Source organism: Scylla paramamosain, chromosome 7 (assembly GCF_035594125.1).
Source record: "Scylla paramamosain isolate STU-SP2022 chromosome 7, ASM3559412v1, whole genome shotgun sequence".
Taxonomy (NCBI): Eukaryota; Metazoa; Arthropoda; class Malacostraca; order Decapoda; family Portunidae; genus Scylla; species Scylla paramamosain.
Window position 1 is genome coordinate 31,780,616 of NC_087157.1, and position 27,500 is coordinate 31,808,115.

The following is a 27,500-nucleotide window of genomic DNA, read 5'->3' on the forward strand; positions in this document are numbered from 1 at the left end:
GCAATGCCTTCGCCCAAATATAGAAACTTTACCCCCAGTAAAAGTGTTCACCATTTACGACTCTCTTGCCTTCTGCTGAGCCTTTATCTTTACGAGCGTTCATCAGTTTGCCCCTTGTCATATTCAGTCTTACCTTCACCTTCTTCCTGTCTTTTTCTCTCTCTTTCCCTTCATATTTCTCGGCTCAGTGTAACGAGATATTTGCATTTTTTTTTCTATTTGTTTTTCTTGTCATCTCTCGTGGTTCTGTCGCCCATAAAGTAATTTTAACTTGCATTACGTTTTGCTGCAGCAGACTCACTCGTTATGTTGTTAATATCGAATCAACAGGAAGCTTTGAAAAGGAAGGTTTTATAGATTCTTAGATACGGATAGGTGTCTTTGGAATAAAAAATGCTATAACCCGGTATAAGGAATGCATGGAAGAAAAAAAAATGAAAACTAGTGAACTATTTTGACTGTTTAGGAAAGTTTTTTTATCTATTTTATAACTTATTTATCTATTTACTTATTTATTATTATTATTATTTTATCATTTTTTTTTAACAGGGCTAGGTACGTATGATATACACAGGGGCTGCCACGTGTACTGCAGGTCTGGTGGCTTCTTGCTGCTTCCCATACATTCTCTTGTCACACACAGTACTCCTTGCTAGTCATCTGATCCTCTCCGTGCCTCACCTCTGTCAGTGATGCTAATGGCGGCGTCCTGTACCTTTATGCTACCAAATATTTACTCCACCATTCGTTACTTAAATGCGTGGCTGAACTGGTAAGGTGTTTAGGTGGTCTCAGTTTATATTCTCTCGGACCCTGATACGCCTGCCACCCGCACTGATTTATAAGTATTGTTATACACATTTTCTAAGTCTATAAATGACATAAATCTTTCCTCCCGCGGGTAATGTTCCACACAGCAGCTAACGCCCAAAGACTTGATCAATACAAACAGCCTGCGTGGCCCAATAAACCACCCTGAGTATACCCTGTGGTTCATCTCATCTCCTGTGTTTCCTTCTTCCTCTTCTTAATGTCATGATACTTCTCCTTCTCCCTCTTTCTTCTGTATACTCAAGTTAATAAACTCTGCACTTCTTTCCTACTTTTCTCCTTGCACTCATTTAATTAATTTCTTTTCGTTTATTCATTCTTCCATTTCGTTATCTCTTCCTTTATAGTTTCCACAATACATGCCTGCTGTCATTTTTGAGTACGTTCGCCTCATCCCAGTACGCGCTACAGACAGCCAGGCAGACACCTCACCACAGCCACCTCACCACAGCCACGCACCACCCAGCCACCTCACCACATCCACTCACTCACCACCCAGTCACCTCACCACATCCACTCACTCACCTCCCAGTCACCTCACCACAGTCACCTCATCACAGCCATCCAGCCATCTCACCACAGCCATCCAACCAGCTCACCACCACAACTAGTCAACCACTTCACCACCCAGGCAGCTCACCACAGCCTCTCACTCCCCTTTATGTGGTAATATTAGTGCACAAGTAATCCCGCTCCGACTATTCCATCCATATTTTTCCTCAGAAGCTTTTAAAACTTCACTCGTTAATATATATATTTTTTTCTTGTAGCATATTTCATCCCACATCTACCCAATCAATTAATTACTGCGCTGATTTTCTTTGTCTTTTTTTTTGTATCCTCCCTTCACGTGTAGTTTTTTTTTTTTCACTGCATTATTTTATTTTTAGTTTTAGTACCCTGCATCTTTTGTACCCAATCAAACCACTGCTATTTTTTTTATTTTATTTTTTATTTTTGTTCATCTCGCTTCACTTTCATTTCGCTCTGACGCTGTTTGAATCAACCTCTTGTGTTAGTAATGTGATTCTGTCGGCGTTGTTTATTTACGCACTTTCAAATATTAATCTTACTTTCCCCCAGGATATTCACCACATTCAGGTCACTTTTGATCTCTTATTTGCCTCTTCATCTGTCCTCTCTCTCTCTTCCTCAAACTTACTTTTTTTTTATTCCTTACCATTTTCTACCTTTTCCTCTTTCTCTTTCAATTTCATGACGCTCCTATTTCTTTTTTTTCTTCTTCTTCTTTCAGTGCTCTGCTAAGTTTATCTCCTCCTTTGACATTTTCCACTTGTCTCTCAGTTCGCTCTTTTCACTTTTCTCCTTCGTAACTAGACTGTTCTCTTACTCTTTCTTTTCGCTTTTCTTCTTCTCCGTCCTACATTTCTTCTTATCTAATTCCCAAACCTTATTACTTTCTTCATTCAACTTTCTGTACGTTTTCTTCGTTTTCTTTTCGAGACATCGCAGCGCACTCAAACACTCCCAGCTGCCGAGTGGTTATGCCTCTTGCTTCTTTAATTTAACGTAGTCATGTCTGTTAGTCCCACTTTTTTTTGTCGTTGATCCATATGCAGTCTCAGTTCCCCAGTATACCGCTCTCTCTCTCTCTCTCTCTCTCTCTCTCTCTCTCTCTCTCTCTCTCTCTCTCTCTCTCTCTCTCTCTCTCTCTCTCTCTCTCTCTCTCTCTCTCTCTCTCTCTAATATACCGTCGCTTACATAAACAAACCTCTAGAGTAATTTCTTCTACTTTTCGGAAGATGAAGATAAAAACCCTCATTTTCCTCACTTTTATAATACAGGAGAAGACAGCGGCGAATTCTGACCCACTTACGCATGAGACATCACAAGGAAAACTGTACCAATACGTGCCTTGTGTGATAATCAGTGTACCTAAGCCAAAAAATAAAGGAATCGCAGAAAAAAATCTCTTAGTTATATCTACGAGAGCGATGGTGTAGTAACGTCTTGCAGCTTCACTTATTTTCCCGTTTCTTTTTCTTTATGTCCTTGTCTTTCACTTGTCAGGCTGGTGTTCGCGCTGCTCTCTGATTGCTCTAGGTTGTCAGTGATGAGCGAGCCGCTGGTGTCCTGCCAGAGCCCGGGGATGGAAGGGCCGTGGCGTGTGAAAGGTCTGAGCTGTGTATGGATTGGAACTGTACGCTCTCACCGGGAGGGTAATAGAAGCGATCACGAGTCCCTGGGTCTTATGTGAGATGAAGAGAGAGAGAGAGAGAGAGAGAGAGAGAGAGAGAGAGAGAGGGGAATAGGTAGATATTTCATAGAGCACAGTTATAAATCACATAATACAATAGATAACCATATGAACCTAACCTCACCACACCAACTTCACGTGCATACATATTTACATTCACAAAGTATATGTAATTATCATACCTGTAGTCCTTAAAACCTCGTACACTGGCAAGAAATAAATGACACACACACACACACACACACACACACACACACACACACACACACACACACACACACACACACACACACACACATACACATTCACTTGTACACATCATTCTGAAACTCCAAAAATATTCCCATAACAAATTCTTCACCTTTATTTTCTCATCCATTTCACGTGCAAAAAAAATCTTGATATGTCCTTTTCTTCCTCTTCAGCTTTATTTTCTCATCCATTTCACGTGCAAAAAAAATCTTGATATGCCCTTGTCTCACCTGCACACATTTAAATTACGCATTATAATCACTCCATCCTCCTCACACGTCATCCCGTCCTCCTCACACCTTCCTAGATACTAAAATGTTCCCTTAACCACATCCATAAACCTGCCTCGTCAACCCCTTCACTCCCAGAACCATGTAAACTAACAATAGCAATTCACCTTTTAAATATTACCTTTCTCATCAGACTTAAGTTTACCCTTCTTCCCTCTCCCTCTCTCTCTCTCTCTCTCTCTCTCTCTCTCTCTCTCTCTCCTTCCCATAACTTCCCGCGGTAATAGCGACGCCACGCACGTTGGGAGGGAAGGCCTGGGGATGAATGGGTGTGTAGGGAATGTAGTAAGGGTGATAGTATTGAAGTTATCTGCAAAACACACACACACACACACACACTCTCTCTCTCTCTCTCTCTCTCTCTCTCTCTCTCTCTCTCTCTCTCTCTCTCTCTCTCTCTCTCTCTCTCTCTCTCTCTCTCTCTCTCTCTCTCTCTCTCTCTCTCTCTCATACATGCCGAGTGTGTAAGGGGAATTCATCATCATCATTACCTCATTCTCCACAATGCTGAAACATTTTTTTCTTATTTAAATGAGAAAATGAGAATGGGAGCGTGGGAACTTTGTAAAGGCCAGAATGGAGCGCCTTGTTAAAAAGTTTGTGAACCACTGAGCTGGCTACCCCGCCCCCTGTCACTCCCTCCTCCTCTCTCTTCCCCTCTCCTCTTTCCCCTCCCCCTCTCCCCTCTCTCTCTCTCCCTCTCTTCCTCGCATTCTCGTAAGACATTCTTGATTCGTCTTCCTTTAAACCTATACCACCGTGCCTTTCCCTCTATTTCCTTATCAATATCCAGTTTAGTGTCTGGGGAAGTAGGAATATTCACATTTCTCACGCACCATTTCCAGTATTTCAAAGTTTCTTATTCTCTGGAGGCGCTCTTGATTCCCTCTCCTTTAAAACTATACCACCGAACCTTTCTTTCCCTTTCCTCACCGTTATTCAGTTTAGTGCCGAAGGAAATTGGAATATTCGCATTTCTCACACACAATTTCCCGTATTTCAAACTTCTTATCCCCCTAATTACATCCCCGCACTTTCCAACACCCGAGGCGAAGACGTCAGAAGTTTGCTATCCCTCAACATTTTCTGCTTCCTTCTCTTGCTTTGGTCTTTTGTGCTGGATATTGTAATGTAATGGCTCTATCACTGTTCATGTATGGGAATAGAAAAGTGTGTGTGTGTGTGTGTGTGTGTGTGTGTGTGTGTGTGTGTGTGTGTGTGTGTGTGTGTGTGTGCGCGCTTCTATGTGGATGTACTGGATCTGTTGTATTCATGAAGGCAATGATGTAGATGGAAAGGAATTATTGGAGGAGAGGAGGAAGAGGAGGAGGAGGAGCAGGAGGAGGAGGAGGAGGAGGAGGAGGAGGAGGAGGAAAAGAAGAAGAAGAAGGAGAGATGAGATAGTAGTAGTGACAGTAGTAGTTGTTGTAGGAGGAATTCAAAGGAATACAAAGGAAAACCAAACAGCAACAGACCTTTTGGTTCTTGCAAGGCTGTTTGGTAACTACTTCTAACTAGCTACAGGGAAGAAAAGGACAGGACAGCATAGAAGAAGGCTCCTCCCTACCCACCACTACCTCCAGCTTGCGCTGGCATGGAAATAGTTGGGAAAAGTACCATGCAGTATGGAAAAACTGACAAGAGGAGGAGGAGGAGGAGGAGGAGGAGGAGGAGGAGGAGGAGGAGGAGGAGGAGGAGGAGGAGGAGAAGAAGAAGAAGAAGAAGAAGAAGAAGAAGAAGAAGAAGAAGAAGAAGAAGAAGAAGAAGAAGAAGAAGAAGAAGAAGAAGAAGAAGAAGAAGAAGAAGAAGAAGAAGAAGAAGAAGAAGAAGAAGAAGAAGAACGAGGAGAGACGAGATAGTAGTAGTGACAGTAGTAGCAGTTGTAGGAGGAGGAGGAGGAGGAGGAGGAGGAGGAGGAGAAGAAGGAGAAGGAGAGACGAGACAGTAGTAGTGACATTAGTAGTTGTTGTTGTAGGAGGAGGAGGAGGAGGAGGAGGAGGAGGAGGAGGAGGAGGAGGAGGAGGAGGAGGAGGAGGAGGAGGAGGAGGAGGAGGAGGAGGAGGAGGAGGAAGAAGAGGAGGATGAGGATGCAGTGTTGAGGAGAAAGAGAATGAGGACGAGTCAAAAGAGGCAGCGTTGAGAATAAGAAGAGAAAATGGAGTAGTAATAATAATAAGAGGAGGAGGAAGAGGAAGAAGAGCAGGAGGAGGAGGAGGAAGAGGAAGAGGAAAAAGGAGATAGTATTAAGAATGAGAAGAGAAAATGGAGGAGCAGTAATAAGAATAGGAGAAGGGGGAGGAGAAGGAGGAGGAGGAGGAGGAGGAGGAGGAGGAAGAAGAGAAAGAGGAGGAAGAGGAGGAGGAAGCTGAAAATGTATATGGGTGGAGGAGGAGGAGAGGTAGAGGGAAAGGAGGAAAAGAAGGAGGCTTAAAATGCAGAGTGGCTGGAAAATGAGAGCAATAATTCTGTTGGTATTTCTAGATTACCCAGCAGCCTCGCCTCAGCACTGCCCTGCGCTGCGCCTCACACTGTCTGGCCGCCCCACCTGTCACGCCCTTCTGATCCCTCTGATATCCAATGCCGCCGTGTCCGAATCACCATGTATTCTCCCTTGCATCACTAAGGCTCACATTCAGAAGCGCCTTGTTCTCTCATCACGATAATTTTCAAAGGCCACATAGATGATTATCCGCGTTTCTCAAAAGTGTTTCTCCTGTAAATAATGTAGAAATCTTGTTAATCTGTCACTAGAACCATAAAAAAAAAACATCCTCAAAGACCCGTTTAGCTTTCTGAAAGTAGTAAGTGTGCAGCGTGGAAGCGTTTCAGAATACGAGTATGGTCCTAATTAAGGTTTCACACGCCTTCACGCCTTTGAGTGGCGGGCGAGGGGCGGCGTGAGGGCTGGCGGGGCCTCTCACCCACCCTGCCGTGATGATCAGCCCTGAGACAGCCACCCCGCCAGTCTGTTAGGGTGTATGAACCTTCATCCCTCCATTGATCAGTGTATTGCTTCTGTGTGTAAGTGATGTGATGCTTTTAACCTTCCTCAGTGACTTCTTTCATTCTGCGCTAAGCCGTGAAAACAACGAGAATGGAGGCGCTTTATTGCACTCAGAATATATTGCAGGCAACATATTTTCGGGTGAGGAACGACTGGCCGTAAAGAAGGAAGGAAGACTACGAAATATAATGCACGTGATATATTTGCATTGATTGAAATGAACTTAAAAGAAATTTTGTGTTGCATACAAAAAGAAGAAGAGGAAGATGACCTTACATATGCAGCGATAATTCATTTACGAGTATGTAGTATGTATTCTGATGTTCGGACACACGTGAGTCAGCTTGGCGTGTACATAGAGACATACACATATAATAATGATATGGCCTACACGCGGCAGTTCCTGTATAGATCATACCTGTTTACATCCACCTATTATCGTTACCTATGAATGGTCTTTCAAAGCCTCGCACAGTTGTTTCTGTACTAACAATCTGATTACTGAGTCTGTTTCAGTCATCTACCTTTGTATTTGAGAACCATCTTATTTTATCCCTTATTCTAATCTAACTTTATCAACCTTGCAGCCGTTAATTAGATCATAATAAATCATGTTAATTTAGTTTGTATCACCCTTGTTATATCCCTCATGCTTCTTAAATGCTTAACTGACCTCTATCTCATAGTAATACAAGGAACAGAACTGCTCAGTTCATTGACGTAAGTGAGGTCTGACCAATTCAGAGTATAACTTCGTAACTTTTAATTAAAGCGCTCCAAGCATTGAATTCTATTGAAAGATTAGCTTTATATCTGACCTTTATATTGTTTTCTCTGATGGAGATGTGAGTTAACGCTATTGCTGCTATTGACCTCTGCGATCATCTCCGTCTCACTAACCTTTGAACCTATGGCGTCCCTTGCCCCGGGACGCAGAAACGCGTGACATCCGTTTCCACAGATTGCCTTACTCCCAGGTGTCCTCAGGTACCCATTTTCATTTTTTCATAATTATTCCTATTATTTGCTGCTTCATTAACTATAATGAAGCAGGCACGACTTCCCCATCGTGAGCCCATGCTGTGAATATTTCATCAGCCAGTGTTTGTTTAAATTATCTCTAATGTTCGTCACAGTTATAGACTAAATTTCCCTACAGTTGAAGATTAACGTGAACTACAAACGGAAACTTTATTCGCTTGCCTCCACATTAACGTCACCTGTTCTGAATCTAATGACTCTCTAGGGATATTGACAAGCATGTTACTAATAATGTCCTTGCATTTGTTTGATACTTTCATCTTGTCCTGGTGATTTAAATTTTTTTTTGGTATATCTCCTGTTCCACTGTCTCCTTGATTATGAGAATGTCTGTTAGCTTATAATTCTTCTCTTAAAGCCTGTTCACTTTGCGTGCATCACTTGCATGCTTTCTTGATTGAAGAATTAATAAAAAAAAAAGTAATTTAGAACTTTACTTATCTCTTTCCCAAGACCAGCTTGTCATCATGAAGAAACATAATTGTTTTTAGTAAACTTCCTTTTGTAGTCCTAGGCAAATCTTTCCCATCCATATAGAAAAATATGTATATATTTTTGAAGCGTTCAGTGTGCTGTTTCCCTTTCCAGAATAAAAATCATTCATTAACGTGAGCCCATGAATTCACAATGGCGTTCTTTTGAGTGAGTGTCGTCAGCGAAACAAAGGGAAGCATTAGCCGGCGTGAAACACAAAGGTGAACTCGTAACGCCGCCACTTGCTGGTCTGGAAAACACTCGTTATTATAAAAACTTGGTTTATTTGATTAATTTTCAATAGCTTGTAAAATTGTGTTTGTAGGGAACGAAACGATGTTGTTCCCATTGTTTGGCGGACAAATTATCTGTTTAATTTACAAGGACAATGAAGAACAAACAATGCCATAGTGGGTTATAATGAAAAGGTCATAAAGAAAAGTCATATACGTACAGTAGAGGGCGTTTAGAATTTTCGTAACATGAATGAATTCGTGTGTGTGTGTGTGTGTGTGTGTGTGTGTGTATTTTAATGTTACGACCCGATTTGCATCTTTAGTTTTTTTTTTATGCATAAAGAATGCCTTCCAAAACAACAACAACAACAACAACAACAACAAAAGTGGGATAAACAAAAACCCCCCTAGTTTGCCTCTTCCCAGAATTAAAAAAAAAAAAAAAAACGGGACAAGATCACAGAAACGGAAGCCAGTTTAGCCTCGTATACATCCTTATAATTCTCTCTTAAAACATTTCATATCACAGAAAAAAAAAAAGGGCAAAAAAAGTTTCCAGAATAAAGTTCAACTGGACTGCCCCATTTGCCATCTGCCACGTGTCTTCATAGCAGTTGATCTTGAAGCCCTTATCCTTGCCCATGGCCGCAATGAAGGCCGCATCTCAACACCAGCTCAGAGGCATCAACACAGTCACACACAGTCACCGCCTCCCCACGCCAAGGCCACCACCACCGCCTTTGCCCGGCCTCGTAATCAATATCTCCTTGTTAGCGCTAGAAGTTTTCGCATTCATATCTTGTGTTTGAGTTTTAGAATGACCGCCTTTTTATTTAACTCACGTCTGGAAAAATGTTACCGAAGAAGACGAGAAAACCCAGCACCATTCGTTAGCGTTCCCTCACACACACTGCTAGTAAATGAACAGTCTACCTCGATATTGGTTCACACACACACACAAAAAAAAGGAAAAATATACAGATAAACAGCTGAATAAATAAAGAAATAAATATCTTACGAAATTTATGAGATAACAAGAACGTGGTAATTACACAGGTAAGAGAAAGAAGAAAGACAACCACAGATGGAGAGAGGAGACAAATAGAGACAGGGAAACAGACATCCCAGACAAACAAGCATAGAGAGAGAGAGAGAGAGAGAGAGAGAGAGAGAGAGAGGAGAGAGAGAGAGAGAGAGAGAGAGAGAGAGGAGAGAGAGAGAGAGAGAGAGAGAGAGAGAGAGAGAGAGAGAGAGAGAGAGAGAGAAAGGCAGGCAGATACAAAGGCAGAAAATTGAGGAACGAAAGATAGATAAAAAAAAAATAATAATATAGAAAGGAATAACAAATGGGCCAAATGATTTCCCGAAGGCATTAAATCGTCAAGAGTTTCGGCGGAGCAGTGTGTTGAGTGAAGACTACTAATGTGTGTGGCTCTCTCTCTCTCTCTCTCTCTCTCTCTCTCTCTCTCTCTCTCTCTCTCTCTCTCTCTCTCTCTCTCTCTCTCTCTCTCTCTCTCTCTCTCTCTCTCTCGGAATTAAATAAGTTGACTTTAACCTAAACGAGTCTTTACGAGTTACGACCTGTTTGGACAAGTGACCTTTCCCTTTTTCCCTTCCCCTCTCTCTGCCTCTTCCCACCTCTCCCTCTCTTCCTCTCTTCCTCGCTTCTTGTTCCTCCCCTCTTTCCCTCCCTCCCTCCCTCTCCTCCCTTCGAACAGTTGCATACGACAGTAGAAGTCAAGCAAAGTTTCCAATGGTGCCTTTACCTGTGTTTTATGTGGGAGAAGCAGGGTGTGTGGTGGGGAGGAGGAGGAGGAGGAGGAGGAGGCAGGGGTTGGGAGCGGGGTGACGGCTAAAGAAGTGAAAAGAAAGGGAAGGAAAAGTAAAAGAAAAAAAAGTTTGGACAGCAAGAGAGAGAGAGAGAGAGAGAGAGAGAGAGAGAGAGAGAGAGAGAGAGAGAGAGAGAGAGAGAGAGAGAGAGAGAGAATAATCGTGCTATAAGATCTTACCTCAAAATTCAAGTATTCAAGTATCAATGATCATTACAGATATACCTCTTTGTACTTTACCTTTCTCCCTCCCCACTGCATCCTCACCCCTTTCAGGTCTAGAGAGAGTGCAAGTTCCAAGCCTCGAACAAACACCAGTTACTAGACAGAAAAGAGTAGACAGACGTAACAGTAACGGATGAGTAACTAGTAATAATTTTCAACGTCTTTAGTACGCCAAATATCATAATACAGTTTTCATAAGTACATCCGGCATGAAATCAAACAAACGTCGTGGTACTGAAAGGGTTGAGTTATGAAATTAAAACGAGATTGACAGGTACACATAAACAAATAAGGGAAACTGCAGGAAGCCATCAGAACCACACTTGGCAATTACTGCAGTACACGTGGCAGTCTCTCATAACAGATCAAATAAGCGGGTATGTGCCATTTTAGACAACTTTAACATTATGCCAGGTAGGATAATCTCGTCCCAGTACACTGACTCACACATCACCTTCCACGTGCCAAGGTATAGAACAGGTGGTGCACGAGGACAGAGGCGTGATAGCTGTTGTTGTTCTTCATTGGTGCTAATCAGAGAGGGAGAGGGAGAGGGAGAGGGAGACCACCACGAATACCTCCATTAACCCTCAGGTCAGTCAGCGTGCATCATGTGGCATTACCTGTATTCATTCTTCGCATTCCCAGCTAAGGACTTTTCTCCGAGTGACGTTTTTAATCGTGCCTTGGACTCAGAGTTTGTCAGGGGTGTGCAAATTTGTCTAATTATACATTCCGGGGATTCCGCCACGCCGAAAAGTTGTTAAGCTAATGGCGCTGGTGATGGCTGGTCATTTTCCTTCGCCCTCCTTTCATAATGTGGCGACGCCCTTGAGCTCCTTTGTCCTGCAGTGCGGCGGGACGGGCGAGGCAAGGCAGGGATGTGTTTGATCATTCCCCTGGAGAGTTTCGCTATTTCCTTCCTTCCTCATCTCATTAATTACTTTCAGGTGGAGTGAGGCGCCGACCCTGAGCCGCGGGGCCATCACGGTATTGCTCGAGTGTTTAGTTTTTTTTTTGCTCTTCTTTTTATTTGATTTCACTCTTTTATGCAGCATCCGGCGTCGTTAATGCGGGTCGCGTCGTGGTGGTGGTGGTGGTGGTGGTGGTGGCGGCGGCGGCGGTGGTGGTGGTGGCGGTTGCTTCATTACCTGAGTTGAAGATAAACACAGACAAACTATTTGATAAGCGCTTGATGTGCTTTTATTACGCCATTAAATTAGCCTTGGAGCTTCCTGGCGGTGGTGGTGGTGGCGGTGATGGTGACGGCGACTCTCTCTCTCTCTCTCTCTCTCTCTCTCTCTCTCTCTCTCTCTCTCTCTCTCTCTCTCTCTCTCTCTCTCTCTCTCTGGGTTAAAGCACGAGTATGAATGTTTTTGTTTTACGTGTTTATTATTTCGTTTATTTGTTTGTTCGTGTGTGTGTGTGTGTGTGTGTGTGTGTGTGTGTGTGTGTGTGACGGAGTTGTATGAATAACACCAGTAAGAGAGGCGTTGGGAGGGCATGTGGCGCACACAGGTGAGGGACGCCCGCCAGCAGCAGCAGCAGCAGGGCTGGGCGTCATTCAGGGAGGCGTCGAAGTGATGCATTGCCTCCATTGAACTGAAGCAAGAAAAAAAGAAAAAAAAGTGAAGTGTTGCCTGGAAGCATTGGCCAGTACTGCTTACCCGTCTCTTTTTTTTTTTCTTTTTCTCATTCTTGTCATACTGTTAGACCCTAGCATCTTTCTATTCGTATATCTTTCCACGTAAAACATTTTCAGTGTCTTGAGTTTAGGACCAGAGGCAGCCGTGCGAGATGCCAGTGCGTTGTATGCTGTCTTTCTTCTGTGTTTACTGCAACTCAGTCACCACCTGAGACAGTTATTCATAAACCCTACTCAATAAACATGAATTATCTCTCATTAATTATCATGGTTAAGCGACAGGCAACAGCTTAATTAATGGCTCAAAATCCGAGTGGGGAGAGGTAATGAGTGAGTACCGCAGGCATCAGGTTTATAACGGTCATTACTTTTAATATACGTTAGTGATTTAGACCATGGAATTACTGGCTATATTACGGCATGAAGACAGCCAAGATAATCAAGCCAGATGCACTTGACCTACAGACATATATTGGTAAGGTGAAGGAAGAGACAGATCGATGGCAAACGCAGATTGTTATTAATAAATGCAAAATACTTAGCGTAGGTAAAGGAAATTCACATAAGAAGTAAACAACTAAGAGTGAAGCTTTGTTAAGATCAGAGCTTACCTTAGATATCCGCCAGAGTAAAGAACACATAAACACCACATATAAAATTAACAGCGTATTAGGATTCATGTTTAGGAATGTTAAAAGTAAAAGTCCCGAGTTTATAGAAGAAATATATTTGGCGTTGGTTGGACCTCACCAAGATTAATGTGCACTTTTAGTCTCCGTATTAAAAGAGGAACGTAGTCTGTTAGAGTCGGCACAGAGGAGGATAACTAAAAGGATACAAGGGAAGTGCTGTATCCCATATGAGAAGAAATTATAGCTATTAGATTTGCATTCGTTAGAGAAGCATAAAGTAAGAGGAGATCTGGTATTCAAGTGGTGTAATGGATGTAACAAGGGTGATGTAGCGAGATCTTTAGTGTTAGTAATCATGACTGGAGTAGAAGTTGTAAAGTTTGAAATAAAGAAATGGAAAGAAAATGGTTCTCCAATATATTTTTATATGACTAGATAGATTTATGGACAGGTGTAATGGGTGGATATTGATAAGTAGGTATATGTTATGTTTTATACGGAAACTGCCAGGTGTAGGGTTAGTGGCTTCTTACAGTTTCCCATATGTTCGTGTGTGTGTGTGTGTGTGTGTGTGTGTGTGTGTGTGTGTGTGTGTGTGTGTGTGTTGATATCTTAGAGTAAGGGGTCATAAGTCTTCTAACAGACTCCCGGATTCTCATTCACGAAGGTGTTTCGTTCTTCAAGTTAGCGCGTCATGATGTCATAGATGTCTATAAAACCTTTACATTTTTTTTTTTCTTTAGTTTTACATGTAGTGTAGCTGGAATTCGTTTTTGAATCATATTTTGCTTTCCATAACAATTTGTATCGAGTTATCAGTATATTTTCGCATGTACGTTGTCACCAATCCAATTTTCTTGGTACGTGTTATAATTTTATCTTTTTTCTCTCTCTCGTATGCCTTTCCAACATGATTTTATTTTGTTGCATAACAGGAGGCAGCTCGACATTGTCACAGCCAATCACTGGACGTGGCGCGGGGTTGCTGGGGCCTGAGAGCTTGTCTTTATCTCATGTTCTCTCTTAAGGTTTATCTTCCTGTCTCAGTTACACAAGGAAACAGCCGCTACCTGCCCCGCACACCAAGCCTCGGATGTTTCATACATACATAAAACATGGGATCTTCACTGTTTGCTTAAAATATGTCCGTGTGGCGGAAATTGTGTCCATTATGCGTGCTTGTGTGTGCACGTTGCGGGATAGCGAGAGAGAGAAAAAAATGAAAAAAATATTGTGTTAGGTCTCACAATAATGTTTGATGTACTTTAATACATGAAACATTAAAGAAAAAAATAAATAAATAACCAAATAAAGCATATTCATGAACTGCAAAATATATTAAAAGAATCCTGGAACGAAATCTTTAGTAGGTGATGGAATAATGATAAGAAAAATATATTATTGTGATAGGGATTGGAATAATCAGACAATGCCGGCACTGAAAGTCAACTTCCCCAACACTTCCTAAACTTTCACCTAAACTTTCATGTGGTGTTGTCGTCTTGTCTGTCAGATCTACTGCTGCTGCTGCTGCTGTTGCTGCTAGTTCCATGCGGGAGTCTGGTCTGCCCTGGCATTTCATAACCCTTACATGTGTTTGGATGACCTTCGAACATACCTTTATAAATTAATGAGCATAATGAGCATACGTGGCTGTTTGTTTCAAGAATTCTACTTTGACTGACCTTACAATAACTGACAGTTCAAATTCATGTTCTATTTTATTTTTTGTCATTTATTTTTTGTAACAATTATCGTTATCCCATTACTACTGCACAGATATTGTTATTGACATCCATTGCGAAGTCACACGGAAGTCGGTGATACATTAGCTCGTCTTGTTAGCGTGTGGTGCCTCGGGGAGCAAGCCGCCAGCAATGAATTCCCGCGTCCTGTAAGCCTCGGTCCCGGCTCCTGTTAGTCCATTTGTGTGCGGCAGGAAATCTCCAGATATTATGGTTTACACTGGTTAGGGTTACGCGACCTATTGTCACGCATTTCCACATCTGCTCCGCCAACTTGCACGTGTGGGCTGTGGACACGGCAGGAGTTGTAATGAGAGAGAGAGAGAGAGAGAGAGAGAGAGAGAGAGAGAGAGAGAGAGAGAGAGAGAGAGAGAGAGAGAGAGTCTGTGTGTTAAGTTAATTAATTTGTTGATTAATAATTAATTGCTATTATGACACATACATATACACAGATTTTCAGAAAGGTATTCTTAGTATAGCTGCTGTCCGTGGAGCTCACACACACACACACACACACACACACACACACACACACACACACACACGAACTTCATTAGTCAGTCGTCGGGTACATCGTGTTCTGACCTTGAAATAATGAAGAGTTTAATTTTTATATAGGTTCATTTTTGTTTGCTTTAATGATGTTTTTGCAAGGACATTATGTTAATTATATCTTTGTTACTCAGTGGAAGAAGACCTCGCCAATTATTAAAAGATATCATTGTAGTCATGACGTAAATCTATCCGGCTTGTAGTTTTTTTCTATATGTTTAATAGGATTATTTACAAACAGGGCAAAGCGTAAACGAGGCACAGCGTCCCTGTGGCGGCCTCCACACTGACAGTGACGAGCCGTGCACAAATAATGTTGTTCATCACTGGCGCGCATTGACCGTCCCGCCTCGATGCGCAAATCAATCAAAACAGTAATAATTCATATTTTTGTGTTCCATCGTAAGCTTTGGTGAAATCTGGCAATGATACGAAGTTTTTTGCCCTCCCTGTTTTTATACTCTGGTATTCAATAAAAGAAGGACTCTGTTTACAATATGCTTATAAGTACAGTATGCTTAAAATATTCCTTAATGTGTCTGCACCTCTCACCTTAATCAGTTTCAACAACGTGTCATGTTAAACACACAAGTGTTATACAAACAGTCACTGTCACGCCGAGGTAATGGACGGTTTGCACCATGTTCAAACACAATAGTAAATAATAGCAGCCTAGCACACATCATGGCTAGATATAGAAATGCGATGTACAGCCAGCAGTAAACAAGGCAGAGGCAGTAAGGCAGAGGCAGCAAGGCAGGGGCAGGTGGCGCGTGCCGTGATGCAGCACACGGGATAACACCTGTCCAGAGAATTAATTCTACTGTTAGATTTAGTTTTGATTATTTAGAGCTAAACCTTGGCTTAATTTAATACCTGTAATGAAGATATTCACAGAAAGAACCAGGTGAATATACAAGATTCACATTTGTTCCCACATTCTTTGGGATCTGGATGAGATGGAGAGACAGCTGAGCCATTGTTTTGCTGTCACTTGCCCCTCTAGTCAGCAGCACGCGGCCCCCTCAGCATCCCTGCGTCGCGGCAGCTTATGTATATTTATTTAGTCTCATACGTTTTATACTACAGTTTTTTATTTTTTATTTTTAGGCACCATTTTGTATTCATTTCCTGAAAACATGTGCTTATTGTCCATGAAAATGTGGGATATTTTAAATAAATTGTTTACGTCTTGCTGTGCGTCGGTCAGTCAGTGTGTTGGATATACAGGCTGTGTGAAGGCAACGAACCCAATATACTCCCTCCTCAGCCTCGCCACACCAATGTAACTAACATCCACAACAAGGTGCGGTGCCTCGCTTCCATTGTTGACAGAGTGGATGAGTTGTTATTGAGGTAAACATGCGCAGTACCAGAAGGACTGGAAGAAATTACATGATTATTGTAGTAACAAATTTATACGCTTATATCTCAATCTTTCATGCCCTTTGTGCCTCGGCCCGTGTGTGCTGCGGTGCTGCTCGGGTGAGGAACGTGGCGTCAAGTCGGCACTGATCCCTGGTGTCACACGCATACTGGAATGGTTACTGGCGCTTAGTCGTGGATCAGGAACTGTTTTTTGTGCACCCGGAACAAATATGAAGTTTCTTTTTTTTTATTTCATAATTATCTCCTTACCATATATATATATATATATATATATATATATATATATATATATATATATATATATATATATATATATATATATATATATATATATATATATATATATATATATATATATATATATATATATATATATACTGATAATTTCTCACTGGAAACTCTTGACAAGTAAAGAGGAATATAGAAAGATAAGAATCAGAAGAGATGTCGAGCACAAAGCAGGGCAGCTTAAGAGATTACCGCCACTATTGGAAACCCTTCCTTTGAGGCGTTCCCACTCGATTTCCTGGAAAAGTGTTTGCGTCAAGAGCGTGGTGGTGTTGAGCGAGTTAGCGGCTCGGAGCGAATAAAGGCATTGTCTGCACGGGTCTCTACACACCTGCGTTTGTCGTGCACTATTCTTGTCTGCTGCTATTCTTGTTATCCTGGAGTGTTCCTGTGTAGTTCAAAATGCTTGGTGAGCGTCCTGGTGGAATGAAGCACGCCAGGAACACGCCACACACTTCCAGGAGTACTCTCTGCCACACCCGCCACGCATGAAGAAAGGAACCTTCCGGACGCAGCGGCAATCCACTGCAGCGAAGAGAGTCGTCACCCTAACGCCCGTCAAAGACACAGAGTGTTACATACACCTGCCAGGTTGCCATCGCTATTAGGTGACAGCTCTTCTAGTTCTTTGTTTTGTAATTTGAGCTTGCTTTGTATCATATTTCAGAACAGTGTCCTCAATAGTTTTATGTCTTTTAGTCACATGTGGAGAAAAATCCTTAAACTTTCATCTCACAGTATTCACTCTGCCTGGCCTGACCTCGCCGTGTCCTGCGTGCCGCCACAACCCTCGTGCCTGGACGCGTCTCGTTGTTATTCCGCCTCACATTGTCTCATAAATTTTGCAGGAATCCTTGGATGCGCGTCTCTCGTGATTTATAGCTTCTTTCGCGATGCATCTTTGAGCTAAATTTAATATAAGCTTTTACGGTACTTCAGTTTGATATTTTCCGCTCCTTCCCTTCTCCTCCCGCCTCGTCCGTGTCCAGCAGCCCGTCACGGTCCTCCCAGGCGCCTCGCTGACCAGGGCAGGCCACACCGCCGTCAGTCTGCTGCACCTGTTGTAGAACTTACCACCTGCAGGCACAACACGTCCTTATCAACACTTACCTGGTTGCCATTCTTTCATTATCACTATTAATATCTACTGTCGTATAGTTAAGGGTCTCGTTGCGTTCTTCGTGATATAGTAGCACGCCTATGGGATGTCAATATGTCACTCAAGTTGTTTCATTTATTACAGACTTCAGTTCCTCTCTGTGTGTGGTACATAATAACTTGACATACAGTGATAATTACATAATTTATCAACTTTTTTCTGACAGGAGCAATTTATGTCGGTCACAGGACGACTTTGTGATATGCAGCGGAGTTTAATTACATGCAAATCACTCGCCAGTCTGTCTGCTTAATCAAATCCCCCAAAACAGCTGCATGGCGACCACCGCGCCGAGGTGTGTGTGGATTTTCACTTTGTCTTTGATAGCAGATGGTACTTTTTTGGCATCATATTTTAAAGTTCTGTTTTGGGACTGACATTTCCATTGGGGCTTTTTTTATGTCTTTTTTTTTTTTCTCACCAGATCCCCTCTTACATAAAAAAAAAAAAAAAAAAAATGGATGAGCTTGACCACTGGAGAAAACTATCACGACTCTTCCAAAATAGAACTGGCGAAGCATTTCAGGAAACTGCAATTAAACAGGATTTTTTTTTATATCATGTGTAGCCGTATGCCAGGGTGGCTGTCATATTAAAGAAGAATTATGGCATTATTTTTTTTTTTAATGGGAGCTTGATGAAATTGCTTCTCTCCACTCTTTAATCAGGTGGATGGTCTGTGTTGCGAGTGGATAAGCATGTACTCAGATTCGTTGAAAGTACTTTGTCAGAAATACAGAACATAAAATAAACTGAAGAACAAGAGTAAGAAAGGGAGGAGGAGGAGGAGGAGGAGGAGGAGGTAAAGCAAGGGAAGAGTGTGGTGGCGGTAAAGATTGTGGTGGCAGTACGTGGTTGTGGTAATGATGCCGATGGTGGTGGTGGTGATGATGGTGTGTGTGTGTGTGTGTGCGTGTGTGTTTGTGTGTGCAGCTTATGGAGTAGCGAAGGGAAGAATAAATAGAACTATGGTTGATATCGAGCAAGTATCTTTCATTTCTTTTACGTTATTTTTCCCACTCTTTTCCTTCATTGTCTCGTTTCTTCCACGATAAGTACATTAAGAAATAGAAGGAAAATACCAAAGGAGGAGTGGGAGGAAAGAAGGAAAAGGAGGAAAACACGAAAACAAACAAGAATGAAAATGGAAAAAAAGGAAAAGAAGTAAAAATACATTCTCTCCATTGCTTATTTTCATATTACTACAAAGCACGAGGTTATTAGTGAAAGAATAATAAGACGCTTTATGACCGTTTTCTCTTATGTCCGTGTGTTGTTCTCTTCAGTTGGAGGGTTAAATATTTAAAGAAAACGGCGTTAGGCTTGGAACTCCTGACCTGACGTAGTACCCCCAGACTTCCGCCGCACCATACTGGAGGCACCAGTATATTCTGCATCAAGTGAAATGTTCCGGTTAAAACAGAGGAGTGTAATTGTTTTTAGTTGTTGAAAATGTTGCTTTTGTTTTCGTATTTTATTTGCTTGTTTGTTTCTTGTTTGTTTACCTTCCTCTCTCCATGTTGTTCATCTGTTTGACATGGTTTGTTCACTATTATATTAGAATATTTAGATTTTATAATGCATCACTATAGGATCTTGTTATCATCACGTAGATAGTTCAGTCAATCAGTCAATCAATCATTCAACCAGTCAATCACACATTCAGTCAGTCAGTTAATGAACCACTCAATTCTTTACGTATGATTGACACTGCACTGGAAGATCATCCGGTCACAGTAGGAAGAACCCTCAACACCGTCTTAAGTAAAGTGTACGAAGAGGCTTATATCGTCACAGTGTAGGCTTACCACATCACACTGAGATTGGATGCGTCACACTTGAAAATACGAGACGTCACACTTCACTTTGTAATCTGGCGTAGGTACTCATCAGATTGGCCGCGTCGTCCTCCTGTAGCCGCGTCTCGTATTCCTCCAGCTACAAAAAGGAAGGGGAAGTTGGACGCCTAGAGGGAAGTGAAGATAAACATGGGATGCGTTGTGGAGGAGAGACTATGTAAAGTGCAAATACCGCAGGGAAGAGGATGACGGAGGGAGGGAGGGACGGGCGGAAGGAGAGAGGGAGGGCGGGAGGGTCAATACGCCCAAGGGGAGACAACAGAGGGAAGAGAGAATTGTGTCAAGGAAGCAAATATTCTCTGAGGATGGTGTGCGTTTTGCTTTTTCCCACTGTTCAATTTGTTGGACATGACAGAGTGGCGGTGGTCGTTGTGGTGGTCTTCGTCGTCATCTTTACCCTGGTGAGAGTTGAGCTGAAGAGGGTATTATAAGTGGCAGTGGTGGTGGTGGTGGAGGCGGCGGCAGGTGAAGGTCTGCCACTCAGCATAGGCGAGGATAATCACACAACCTTATATGGTTTTCACTATATCTTTATTGCGTGATCACAACAAGACTGTACAGCCGTTTATATACAGTAGGGGGAAGGGGCGGCCGTGGTGAGGGCGGGTGGTGGGGTGGGCGGGAGTGCAGGGCTCAGAGCAGGGGGTGACGCCGCGGCCAGGCTGGAGCAGGGGGCGGGAAGGTGAAAGGGAAGGGAATGAAGGAGTGTAATGTGTCAAATAATTAGGTGAGGACGATGGGCAGGCGTGAAGTGAGGTGAGTGGAAGCGAATGAGGTCAGGGAGATGAACCGACGTGACACGGACTGAGGTAAAGAGATATGCACCGGTAGCTGGGGGCGGCGAGGGGCGCCTTGGAGGGTGGGGCGTGACGGCAGTGGAGGACCAACTATTGAATATTGGATTAAAGTGAACTAGAAATGTTTCCGGTAATTTATATGCCGGAAACTTTCTGATATATTGTTGTTGTTTGCCCTCGTGATGAAGAGTGTGTGGAGGGTGGTGCGGGTGATGGTGGTGGTGGTGGTGGTGGTGGTGGTGGTGGTGGAAGTGGTGGAGATGAAGGGAAGGGGAAGCGTGGCCGCGGTCTCCCCCGGCATACATCCCGCCCACTCCCGGGTGCTGGGTGCTGGGTGGAGGCGGGCCGCCCACTGCCGCCTGAGCAGAGTGGGCGGCGGGCCGATGGCCGCCCCGGCATGCAGGGAGGGAGAGTATCACAAGAGCGGCGACACTTACCGGGGCTCGTAAAAAGAACACACAGGGAGGGGTAACAACGCCTCACACGTAAACATTGATTAAAGTCTCATAATGTTCCTCCTGGTCCTCCCGCCCTGGGATTTGTCTCTTCAGGGGTAAGGCCCCGGGCCCTCGCCGCTGCCTCAGCCTGGGACAGGGCGGAGAGGGACTGGGTTTAACGTTGTCCACGCCAACTGGCCGGTGCCCCCCGCGGAGCGTAAGAGCAGGGTGGTGCGGCAGACGGCGTGGGGCTGCGGGGCGGGGCGGGCTGTGTGGGGCGGGGCGGGTGACGCAGGGGTACTCAGCACCATCACGTAGTTAAGATCGAGAACACAACAGCTAAACAACATTTTGTAGTTAACAGATTCATGATAACAGACATAATACTAAAAGAAGTCATAGAGGCTACAGCCCTCCCGTCGGCGTGACCGGCGGGGGGCTGCAACGCCCTAAGACACTCTCCCCGCTGGCAGTGGGGAGCTTCAGTAATGAGCAGGGAAGTGCGGCCCAGCGTGTGTCGTCACACGAGGTGCTGCCTTCCTGGAGGCAAAACTCCCGGCGGGGTGCATGGTTCGTGGGCGCGGCGGTGTGGCCCGGTGGGTGGCTACCTCCGCCGGCCAGGCCACCAGACCGCCAGCAGCGCCGCGCCCAACGAACTTTCACAGGTACGTCGATTCGTCCAAGGCGGTCTTCTTTTTGAGGTTGCTATTTTCATTTTCATCATCGCTGCCACTCTCGTCTTCCTCCTCTATCTCGTCCTCTTCTTTCTCATACTCCCACTCGTACTCATACATCTCTTCCTCTTCCTCCTCCTCCTCCTCTTCATCTTCCAGATCACACTCCTCAACCACGCTGAGAGTCTCCCCGAGACTGGCGCCGCTGCTGCCAACCTCTGACGGAGCTCTCATGAACGAACCTCCCGTGAAGTGTTGTGGCAGAGCGGACGTTCTCTTGCCGCCGCCCTCAATGTCGGGAACCCCGTAGGGAGGTGCGTCTCCAGTTAGAGCAGCACCTCCCGCCGCCCCTAGGTGATTGACGTGTCTTCCACGCTGGGGGTCGTTACCGTCAGGGAGTCTCCATTCACATGCTGGCTGATGGTGGAGGGCGGCGGGGCGTGCACACTCGAGTGATTCACAGACAGCACTGACTGTGCCGTCTGCGAGCGTGAGGTGAACCGCATGCTGTGACCGTAGTTCTTGTTCTGCGACCCCTGCCGGAGGGGACTGTGAGTGAGATCCGCTCCCACCTTCCCTCCCCCGCGCCTTCCTTCCCCTTCCCTTCCTTTCCTTCGCCTCCCCTTCATGACAGTGTTTACTCTTTCACCCAAACTGACCCAATATGTTCCCTCCTACACCAGACTTATCTCCGGTCCCTCGCCTGCCTTTCCTTTCCGCCCCTTCTGGCGCACCCACGTAACTTTTCTTCAGAACACACACACACATACACACACACACACACACACACACACACACACACACACACACACACACACACACACACACACACACACACACACACACACACACACACACACACACACATAAACACACACACACACACACATAAACACACATATATACACACACACACATAAACACACACACACACACACACACACACACACACACACACACACACACACACACACACACACACACACACACACACACACACACACACACACACACATCAAAATCTCATCTTTCCTCCACCCTTACCCTCCATATCCTTCCACCCTCTGTTCCCTTACTCATCTCAGTCCCCCCTCCTATAGTGTACACTCTTTTCTTTTGTCCTTCCCTTCCACCTTGCTAACATGTTACACCATATTCCTTCTTCTATCCCACAGTTTTCATTAACCCTCTTTTTTTTTTTTTTATCATCGACCACCTATCTCTATTTCTCTCTCCCTTTCCCAGTCGTCCTGCTGCCTGCCTTCCCTCCTATCACCTCCTTCCCCTACACGATCCTTCTTCACCTTGACGGGTCCTGAGCCCTGGCGGACGTTCTTGTACGGCTGGAAGATGACGATGTACACCTTGGGGGAGAAGAGACAGCCCAGGGACACGGACGCGCTGATGCTCACACACATGCACATGGAGGCGAGCTGGATCTGTCAAGAGGTTAGGGGGAAAGGTGACTTTGGGGTTGTTCTCGTGGGAGTTTACGTTAGGTTGTCATCAGTGGAGGTCAGGGAGATAGGTCACTCAATTTTGGGGTTATTTTCATGGGAGGTCAGTCAGGGAGAGAGAGAGGTCACTTTGGGTTGGGGTTATTATGGAAGGTCAAGGGAAGGGATCAGTTTTGGTGTTATCGTTTTAGTGCCCGTGTTCTGAAACGCTCTGCTCTTTCACCACGACTATTTTCAAAGGTCACAGTGATGTCTAGCTGGGTTTCCAAGAGTGTTTCCCCTGTTAATGGTAGTGAAATTTTGTCTAATATGTCTAATATGCCTCTCGAACCGTGAAAATAACCTTTAAAAGCACGTAAAACTTCACCATGACCATTTTCAAAAGCCTCAGATTGCCGGGTGGTTCTCATGTTGATAATGTCGAATTCTTGTTAATCTGCCAATAGAACCGTAAAAAAAACACGCTGAAAACACTTCAGATAGAGCCATTTGAATGTGACAGAGGTGCGGAGCGGAAGTGTTTTAGCATAAGGTGATAGGAAGTTTAGGAAAAGTTTAGTCTAATATTCAGATACGAAGAGGCCAAAATTGAAGTCATCTTATTATTATTTTTTTTTTACCGAGTTGGTTTAAGGGGAGGTTGTTGTATGTTCAGGTAAGGAGAGATCAATATTGGGTCATCGATTCAGGAAGTTAAAGGAAGGATGTGTGATGATTAGACCCGTGGCCTACTTTGGATCACATTCTTTGTGAGTTTAGGAAAGTTTATGTATTTTCAAGCAATGAGAAGTGATTTATTTATTTATTTATTTCCAGGGAGTTAATTTTCATTACTTCTCATTATTTTCTCATAACCATTAACATGCTTTGAGATATAATTTCACGCTACAGTTTCTTAAATACGTACTTTGTACCCTGGAAAGAACAAAATGAACTTTCTATTTGTTTTTTTTTTTATGTCCTTCCAAATAATTGTTTTACGAAGGTTTGAATGTTAGGAAAGGATGACGGTAGCAGTAAACAAGTCAAGGAAAGTCTGTTTTTAATGCTCGGTGATGTGATAAAGGCGACCTGTAGTTATGGTGAGTAGTGTCAAGGGATTATAGTTATAAGAAAGGGTGCTTAAGGCGTAGGAGCAGCACCAGCAGTGAAGGGTTGCTCAAGATAGAGGCTGTGAGTATGAGGGAAAGAGAGGGTTATGAGGCGGTGGTTATGGTAATGAGGGGGACTGATAAGCGGTGTACGGAGCCTTATGATGATGCACGAGGCAGAGGATGTAGGTGCTCATGTAAGGGAGAAAGTTTTAGTAGATTGTAAACGGTAGTGAAGGAGGAGTGGGCAGAGAACGAAATACAAATAGTTGACAGCTACACACACACACACACACACACACACACTTTCTAGCTTGTATTTTTTCCCCATGGGCTCCTGTCTTTCCAGCCTCCCGTCCCTTTTGCATCTCCGCCCAGCACGCCTTGTCTTTCTGGCCCAATAAAAAAAAAAGGAGGACGAGAGGGAGGCTGCCTGATGAGAGAGAGAGGGAGAGGGAGAATGGAAGAGGTGGGAAGAAGGAAGGAGGCAGGCAGGGAGGGAGGGAGGGAGGGAAGGGTAAAGGAGGGCATCGCTTTTGTCCCGCAGTAATTACGCGATAAGGTCCAGTGGGCTAGATGAGACCTTTATAAAGCCCGCGGAGGGAGGGGAGGCGGGAGGGGAGGGGGAGGGGAGCTCACGGCAATAAATACAGTAATTACGAGAAGATGCGATAGTGTGGAGGTAATTGTGTAGAATACGAGTACTTTGTGCCACTGAAGATCAATGGAAAGCTTTGAGGTTGAAACAGTTACATCACGTCACGAGGGAGGGATTGGCGATGATGTTAGTATTGAACACCGTGCCTTTGTAAATAATTGAGAGTAAATACATGTTTGTGATGCGATCCCTAGCCGTGAACTATTGCCAGAATAATGACTAAAGTTGAACTTGCTCCAGAACAACAGGTGTTTCATGCGATGCTCTTGGAAACGTATGATAATTGCCATTTAGTGAGTAAAGACAGATTCATTATATGCTTGCGAATAACAAGAGGTAGTTAGTATAATTTCAGCAACGATGATTATAGATAATTAGCAAACTTTCCATTAAAACTCTTAATTAGAATATAAGTTTTAGATAAAAAAAAAAGGCGAGACACCGCTGCGAATTTTAAAACTAAGATTGAAAGCAAGTGAAGCGAGAAGCCGAGAGAAAAGAGGAAAGAAAAAAAATCATCAGACAAACGAACTCAGCTTACACTGACGCGGAAAGTCCCGAAGATTCCTTCCTAACGAACCAAAAGCGGAGAGAGAGAGAGAGAGAGAGAGAGAGAGAGAGAGAGAGAGAGAGAGAGAGAGAGAGAGAGAGAGAGACTCCTCTTTGCAATGAATCACAGCTGAACCAGAGTGAACCACGTGTGACCTTTAGTACACTGCGGTCCACAGCTGAAGAGACACAACGAATTCTGAATCCTAAACTAAACCTCAATATCGGAAGGCTTAAACCACACGGTGATTCAAGCCAAATATTTACTCACACCGAGCCTAATGGAACGCGTTAATCCATTTCATTCCGGAGAGCTTCCCAGAGAGCCTCGCCCATAACGAGGCTCACCAGTTTTGTCCCAATATTCGAATTCGTTGACCTGTGACGTCTCGGGTTTGCAGTGTGTGTGCGCGTATGCATGTATTATATGTATATATGTACACACACACACACACACACACACACACACACACACACACACACACACACACACACACACACACACAACTGCCTATCTGCCTGTGAAAGAGAATATTTACACACATTTTAGTGTGTGTGTGTGTGTGTGTGTGTGTGTGTGTGTGTGTGTGTGTGTGTGTGTGTGTGTGTGTCTGTCTGTCTGTCTGTCTGTCTGTCTGTCTGTCTGTCTGTCTGTCTGTCTGTCTGTCTGTCTGTCTGTCTGTCTGTCTGTCTGTCTGTGAGGGAGAGAGAGAGAGAGAGAGAGAGAGAGAGAGAGAGAGAGAGAGAGAGAGAGAGAGAGAGAGAGAGAGAGATATTGTCGGTGATAGTGTGAAGGAGAAAATAAAGATGAACGAACCAAACTTTTGTTGTCACTGTTGTGCGCCGCTGTGAGCTGTTTTGTTGCTGATGAACATTCAGTGAGAGAGTTCGGGACACATGCACGCTGTTTTTTTTTTTTTTTTTTTTTCAAATACACAACTGTTAGGATTCACATTGGGAAGGAAATGAAAAGAGAGAAACACACACACACACACACACACACACACACACACACACACACACACACACACACACACACACACACCTCCACATCGCTACACGGAAACCAGAGACAGACGCACAAAAAAACAAAAAAACTCACAGCTCCGACAACACACGAAGGACAGACAAATCAACACGGAGGTAATAAAAGATCGCAAAATAGAAAGCAGCACGTGCGTAGGGGATATTATTGGCTGCTGTTTTCATTGCCGTCCTCGTGGGAGAGATCGAGAGGCTTATAAGGTGGTCAAGGGCCACAACACGCCGAGGGACACCTGGTCACCCTACTCTGGGTAAGGTGGCCCCTTCCCCCTCAACACTGCAACCCACTCTCCTTCCTTTCTCTCTCTCTCTCTCTCTCTCTCTCTCTCTCTCTCTCTCTCTCTCTCTCTCTCTCTCTCTCTCTCTCTCTCTCTCTCTCTCTCTCTCTCTCTCTCTCTCTCTCTCTCTCTCTCTCTCTCTCTCGTTGCCCTCACGACCGCTGTTCACTTGACCGTCCGGGGATCGATGTCTGTGCCGTCTATGAGCTCCGGGCTTCAGGAAAAGACTCTCTCTCTCTCTCTCTCTCTCTCTCTCTCTCTCTCTCTCTCTCTCTCTCTCTCTCTCTCTCTCTCTCTCTCTCTCTCTCTCTCATTTCAACTCGTTATCTGTCTCTCCCTCATTATTTGTTTTCTCTCCCTCATCCCAACCAATAATCACGTTCTCCATCATTGCTTCATCTGTCCTTCATTATCTCTCTCTTCTTCATCCCTCTTCTATCCTGTTTCATTGCTGTTCCTTTCCTTTTTTCTTATTTATTTGATTTATTCGCTGTTAATCTCTTCCATTTCTTTCATTTGTCATCATATTTGCTTCTTTACCTTTTGTGTCTGTTGTGTCTTTCTTCTTCTTCTTCTTCTTCTTCTTCTTCTTCTTCTTCTTCTTCTTCTTCTTCTTCTTCTTCTTCTTCTTCTTCTTCTTCTTCTTCTTCTTCTTCTTCTTCTTCTTCTTCTTCTTCTTCTTCTTCTTCTTCTTCTTCTTCTTCTTCTTCTTCTTCTTCTTCTTCTTCTTCTTCTTCTTCTTCTTCTTCTTCTTCTTCTTCTTCTTCTTCTTCTTCTTCTTCTTCTTCTTCTTCTTCTTCTTCTTCTTCTTCTTCTTCTTCTTCTTCTTCTTCTTCTTCTTCTTCT

General features: G+C 43.9%; 1 protein-coding gene and 1 long non-coding RNA gene across 2 annotated transcripts in view; one reads left to right on the forward strand and one right to left on the reverse strand.

Moving 5' to 3' along the window:
- The window catches only part of LOC135102369 (uncharacterized), a 165,071-nt gene that overhangs the window by 16,129 nt on the left and 121,442 nt on the right, over positions 1–27,500 (forward strand). The gene's annotated exons all lie outside the window — the stretch shown is intronic.
- The window catches only part of LOC135102366 (metabotropic glutamate receptor 8-like), a 172,906-nt gene continuing 165,590 nt past the window's right edge, over positions 20,185–27,500 (reverse strand). Inside the window, 2 exon segments of the mRNA XM_064007497.1 lie at positions 20,185–22,113; positions 22,882–23,016. Coding sequence (XP_063863567.1) covers positions 21,928–22,113; positions 22,882–23,016 — 321 coding nt within the window. The 3' untranslated portion in view covers positions 20,185–21,927.